At 32.1% G+C, this 6,000-nt stretch overlaps 1 protein-coding gene across 2 annotated transcripts; it reads right to left on the reverse strand.

Moving 5' to 3' along the window:
• Nucleotides 1-1,521: 1,521 nt before the first annotated feature.
• LOC108854268 (uncharacterized WD repeat-containing protein C3H5.08c) lies at nucleotides 1,522-4,574 on the reverse strand. 2 transcript variants are annotated; one of them, XM_056987813.1, is made up of 7 exons: nucleotides 4,264-4,574; nucleotides 4,072-4,158; nucleotides 3,016-3,887; nucleotides 2,806-2,896; nucleotides 2,560-2,717; nucleotides 2,071-2,281; nucleotides 1,522-1,989 (listed from the first exon to the last, which is right to left on the reverse strand). In XM_056987813.1, the coding sequence occupies exons 3-7, from the start codon at nucleotides 3,778-3,780 to the stop codon at nucleotides 1,592-1,594; spliced, it is 1,623 nt and encodes a 540-aa protein (XP_056843793.1). In that variant the 5' UTR covers nucleotides 3,781-3,887; nucleotides 4,072-4,158; nucleotides 4,264-4,574; the 3' UTR covers nucleotides 1,522-1,591. The 2 variants fall into 2 exon arrangements, with proteins under 2 accessions (XP_056843793.1, XP_018483297.2); XM_018627795.2 differs by having other exon boundaries at nucleotides 4,072-4,574.
• Nucleotides 4,575-6,000: the final 1,426 nt, after the last annotated feature.

The following is a 6,000-nucleotide window of genomic DNA, read 5'->3' on the forward strand; positions in this document are numbered from 1 at the left end:
CCAAATGGCCCAAGAAAAATATGATGTGGGCAGTGGGCTGAATAAAAAAAACCCAATATAGATATGTCATTAATATTACTTGATTGTCCTTAATGAAATATGAAATGTTAGTAAAAAAAAGGGTATTTTTAGTACAAAAAACCAATAGGATCCTGCTTTAATAGTATAGACTAGATTTTGACCCGCGCTTCGAAAGCGCGGATATTATTTTTCACTTTTATGAAATATATTATTTGTTTGTAATTATTGAATTTATTTATTTTAATAAAATTTTCTTTATAATAAATTGACACATAGAGTGTCTCTCGTAAACTAAGTATTTCTCTAGTTTTGTTTTATTCGCTCTTCAATCAACATTTTTATTTGGCTTGTTGTTAAAATAAATGATTATAGACTTTGATCTCTGCACCTCCGCGGATGTATATTTGAAAAATATGATGATATTTGTTTTTCATATAATTATTAGGGTTTGGCAAAATGAATCTGAGGAAAAGAACTGATACCAATCCGTAAATATAGTACCAAACCTGAACATAAATTGATTAAATATTCGAATTATTCAAAATTTTGTTAGTTAGAGAACCGAATCGGATCCGAACCGAAGTATTCATGTACCTGAATTTATCTAAAAATAGATTTATATACTTATATATTAATTATTTTTATATTTAACGTATATAAAACATCAAAATGATACTTTTAAATTGGTTTAAAATACTTGAAAATATATAAAGATAGTCAAAAACAAATATCTGAAATAGTTAAAGTATACTCAAATCACCAAAAATACTTAAAATAGTTATTGATTTCGTATCCAAATTTTAAATCGAACCAATTGATATGTTAAGCTTAGGTATTCTGACATATGTTATTTAAATTTATAGGTAATATTTACTTTATTTATAGATTTTGAGAAATTTAAAATATATAGTGATTTAAAACTTTAAAAATAATTTAAATAGGTTATCCAAACGCAAACCAAACCCGCAAAGATCCGAATCAAACTCAAACAAAAATTTAGAAACATCCTAATAGGACTGAAATCTTTGACCTTCGAAAACCCGAAACGCAAACCGATCATAACCAAACCCGTATGGATATCTGAAAACCCATCCTTAGTCATTATTATATATCATATAATTTCATCATATAATTAATCGTATTGTATATGTACCATCATATAAGTAATCATATAATTAATAGTATTTAATATGTATCATCATATAAATAATTACATATATTATATTTTAAAAACTTAATATGAAATATAAAAACTATAATTTGAGTTGGTATTTCAAATTGGACTTTGTATTATATTTTCTTATATATATTGACAACATTCTTTTATAATGGACTTAATAACTTAAGCCCATTATTTTTCTGTTTAATGATACTATCTTTGTTTCCAAACAAAATCAATTTTTTTTAAAAAAGACTACAATCCATGTTTCCAAACACACCAAATTTTTTTAATATTCTTATCCAAGTATCCAAACACACCGAAATTGTACTTCAGCTTTAATAAGATAGATGGTATCAACATGTCAGCTTTACTAATTTCTAGAAAATTACAACCGAAACCTCTATATTTCTACAATTTACGTGGCAGTCCATAATTATGGAATGTCCTAATCACCCCATCAAAACTCGCCGTAACAATCACCAGTCTCCACGCGCCGCCTTCGGAGGACGTAAGCTTCTCCTCAGGCCACGTGGCGGTCACACGAGAGGAACGAGACAATCTCCCGGAGCTCTGAATCCCTCTCAACGCCCGCAGCGATTCGTCGTCTTCTCCGGCCACTTTCTTACCCGTCGGAGACCAAGCCGCCGCGACGGAAACACCCGGCGAGTTAAAATACTCGAACGAACTTGACGACTTCGCCGGAAAGCTATCGTTGTCCCAGAGGTAGACACCGTGACCTCTTCGCACTGATAAAATATGTTTCCCGACAAACGACGCAGACGACTGTCTTCCAAATTTCGCAGAAGCTGGAATTCATAAAACTTTCAGACATCAAAAACACAAACTCGAAACTGTAAGAAACTCAAAAGATTCATTTTTAAACATACCTTTGAACTTATGAAGGATTTGTGATCTATCAAAAATCCGGAGCTTCGTGTCATCGGAAGATACCATGACTTTCTCGGAGCTTCCCGGACAAAACTCTAAGCCGGTGATTCTGTTCCGTCCCCTGATATGAATCTGCTCCTCCGTTAACACTTCGTTACCTGCGATTTTATAGAACCTGCAATCTCCCGTGATGCAACCAACCACGAACCCCTGAATACAAAAAACAGAGCAAAGCTGCATACTTTAGAATCTCAAAAACAGAGCAAAGCTGCGATTTTTAGAATCTCAAAAACAGAGCAAAGCTGCGATTTTTAAAAAAAAATCTCAAAACAGAGCGAAGCTGCAAACTTTAGAATCTCAAAAACAGAGCAAAGCTGCGATTTTAAAAAAAAATCTCAAAACTAGAGTAAAGTTGCAAACTTTAGAATCTCAAAAACAGAGCAAAGCAGCGATATTTCGTGTGAAGAGAAACTTGAAATGAAACTTACATCTCCGTCGTTTTGGTAACAGATGGCTGAGATGGAGTCACGAGCATCGGTCCAAGCGACGACTCTCTCTTCTGATAAACCCCAGATTCGAGCTTTTCCATCTATGGAACCACTTATGAAGTTGTTCTTATTCACAGGGTTGAACTGAACACACGTCACTGTATTACACAAAAGCAAGAACTGTGAGTCACTTTTTTTTTTTTTTTACCAAATCTGTTGATTTTTAACTGAGTTATCAAAAGTTACCGTAGTTGTTATGATGAAAGACATGAAGACACTCATCACAACCAACTCTCCATAACCGAACTGTCTTGTCCTTAGAAGCCGAAAGAAGCAGCTGCAAAAACCAAATAAATACAGACTAAACCATAAGAAAATGAAATAAAAAGAAAAAAAAATACAAAAAAGAATCCAAGAAATCTCAAAAACAAAACAACAAAAAGACTAAAAACTCACATTTGAGTCTGACCATGCCAAGTCCAAGACATCTCCGGCGTGACCATAAAGTTCCTGAAACGGTGTTTCTTCTATATAAAAAGCTTTCTGAGGGAACATAACCAACGCTTCTTGCTCCCTCATCAGCTCTTGTCCGACAAAAGAAGCTGATAACGTGATTCTCCATATCTTCACAACTCCATCTTCGCCTCCCGTTGCTAAAAACTTACCATCAGAACTAAACTTCAACGCCCAAATCTTCCCTTTGTGCCCATTAATCTCTTGTACCTTGTAAGCGGCGGATAACTCCACATGACTCTTCTTGTTAGTCTTCACTTTCACTTTGCTCATCATCACTTCTTCCTTGAAATCTTTACCATGTTCCCCTACAAAGCACTCGAACAACCATTTCTTCGCACTCCTCTTCTTGCTTAAACTCGGAGATGGACTTGAAGAAGCGTTGCTTGAGTTTTGCTCTGATTCCGTCTCTTCCTCATCAGACATTGAATTAGTTGATCCGTAGTTCTCTTCCCTAACACAACACTCGCCACAAGATGACTCTGAAGAGCTAGTAACCTCATCGCTCTCATCATTTATCCTCTCCAAACACATGGGTTTCTGTTTCTCCTCGAGTAGACCCATTTTCTTGAGGAACCGTTCACGACGTTCCTCAACACTAACTGGCTCACCTGACCAAACTTCAAACTCTTCTTCATCTACGGACAGAAGAACATCAGATGAATCAAAGAACTCATCATCACCTTTACTTCTTTCTACACCCTTCATCTCAAATCACAACTACTTCAAAATCTGGTTTCTTTTTTTCTTTATAGAACCCTCTTCTTGTAGCCTCCACGCGGTTCACGGACCGTAAATCCCTCGATGTTCAAAACCTAAACCAAAGAGTGAAAACCGTTAGGAACAAGAACAACGACTCCATTCTATGAACTTACACAAGTACGAGGTCTTGACCACTTCTTAAACTAATCGATTAAAACAAAAGGACGGTTCCTGAAACTCAGGAAGTGAATAGAATAATCAAAAACCCAAAGGTGAAAAGTTGTGTGTATAATGTACCTTTGGCTCCGTAACAAGCAATGACGCAACAAACAACAAAGAAGAAGTCAAACGATGTTTTGGCCGATGGTTTTGATTTTTTAGTATCTTCAAGATCCAGCAAAAGAATAAAGTTCTTTTTTTTTTTAATTAAGTGTCTCCGTGTGAGATAGTAATATATAAAGGGGAGATTGAAATAGACAGAACATTCACGTTATGTCTGTGACTGGGTCTGGGTTCATCAATGGCGGCCCAATCAGAGTCTTGGCGGCGAAGTGGCCGCGAGCTAGGAGACAGGAGACTATTAAAACCTCTTTCCCTCCCTACCCGACCAATTTCTCAGACTCTTTTACAGTTGTGTTCTGGTTTCGAGTTATGTCTCTGCACACACAAACGGCGATTATAAATATTAAAATAAATAAAGTGTTAACCTTTTGGATCAGATTCGTGTTTAGTGTGTGCAGAACACACACGGGGAGAGCCGATTGTCGACAAAACCCAGTGTTAAAGAGCATCAAAGTTTCTCACTTTTAATAATATTGATCTTTTAATAAACTTTTAGTTTTTTTTGTGACTAATATATAAATTTTAGTTGTTTAATTAAATTTTAATTAAATAAACATATGGCGTAATATTAATATTTTTATTAGTATTTTTCACCAATATTAGTATTTTTATGTCATAAAATAGTGTTAAAGTTCTAAATCATTCAAAATTATTAAAATGCGTGTAATTTATGAATTATCATTTCACTTTAATTTTTTGGAATATTTTTTTGACTGGGATATTTGCCTTTTTATTTTCAATATTTCAATTAAGAGAATTAGTCTATAGAAAACTTATTAATATACATATACATATACATATATATATATAATAAACTTTAACAAAATTCTTGCAACGTATAAATTTAAACTATATTACGACTTTTTGTTATATTTGTCTACCCTAGATTTTTAACATTTATGATCCTATAAGAAACTAAAAGACAGTGCATTGGCTCAGTTTTGAGTATTATTATTACACTATATGAAAGACATTTCATTTTCTTGGAAGATTCGTACCATTATTTCTCCTGACATCGGTTTGTCCTCTTGCAAACGAAGAAATAAATATGTTTTGTTTTTCTCTTTTTCTCTTATTTATTTTCTTTGTGAGTTATATTATATATAAAAAGTTGACGACACATCATCATCTACATATATACCATATTATCTTCAGATTTTCTAATTTAAATATCAAATATGTTTGATAGTAAGTTTATTTATCATTTTTGATATGATATATAAATTGAATGGAATATGGATTTTTTGTCATTTTATACATATACTAAATACTATTTATTATTTTTACTTATGAGTGATAGATTTTATGAACGGATGTTTTTAATAAAACATTAAATATATATTTAATTTTTATATATAAGATCAATCTATTACCAATAAAACCAGAATATCTAACAAGTAGAAAACTAAAACCCTTTTAAGTAATAAAAGATTGTAGTAAATGTTAGTAGATATACTGTATAATATACTAATTATATATATATATATATATATATAAGAAAGACAGTTTTATAAAAATAAACAGAAAAATAAATATGTTTTGTTCTTCTTTTATGTTTTTTTTTTAACTTTCCTTTCTGAGTGGATTATAAATTACAAATATATATATATATATATATATATATATATATATATATAATAAAACTTTGATAATATGTTCATAATTTATATATAATTAAATTCTATAATTCTATAATTCTATAATTCTATATACTATCTTTTTCCGGCAAGTACTTAATGTACAAATAGTTAAATAAAGTATTAGAAATGCACACGTGTGTATAATCGTTGTGAATTTCCTGTAACATGACGAGGAGAAAATTAATCAGGGAGATATTTGGACGGAATCAATGATTAAGATTGCTACATTTGGGGCATATTCTGA

This window comes from Raphanus sativus, chromosome 1 (genome assembly GCF_000801105.2).
Source record: "Raphanus sativus cultivar WK10039 chromosome 1, ASM80110v3, whole genome shotgun sequence".
Taxonomy (NCBI): Eukaryota; Viridiplantae; Streptophyta; class Magnoliopsida; order Brassicales; family Brassicaceae; genus Raphanus; species Raphanus sativus.

What these genes read in the sequence shown, in the direction of transcription:
- LOC108854268 (XM_056987813.1), bottom strand. Translation starts at nt 3,780, where the DNA reads ATGAAGGGTGTAGAAAGAAGTAAAGGTGATGATGAGTTCTTTGATTCA. An exon ending in CTTTCATCATAACAACTACG is followed by an intron (nt 2,718 to 2,805) that starts GTAACTTTTGAT and finishes TGTGTAATACAG; the next exon opens with TGACGTGTGTTCAGTTCAAC. An exon ending in GTTACCAAAACGACGGAGAT is followed by an intron (nt 2,282 to 2,559) that starts GTAAGTTTCATT and finishes TTTTGTATTCAG; the next exon opens with GGGTTCGTGGTTGGTTGCAT.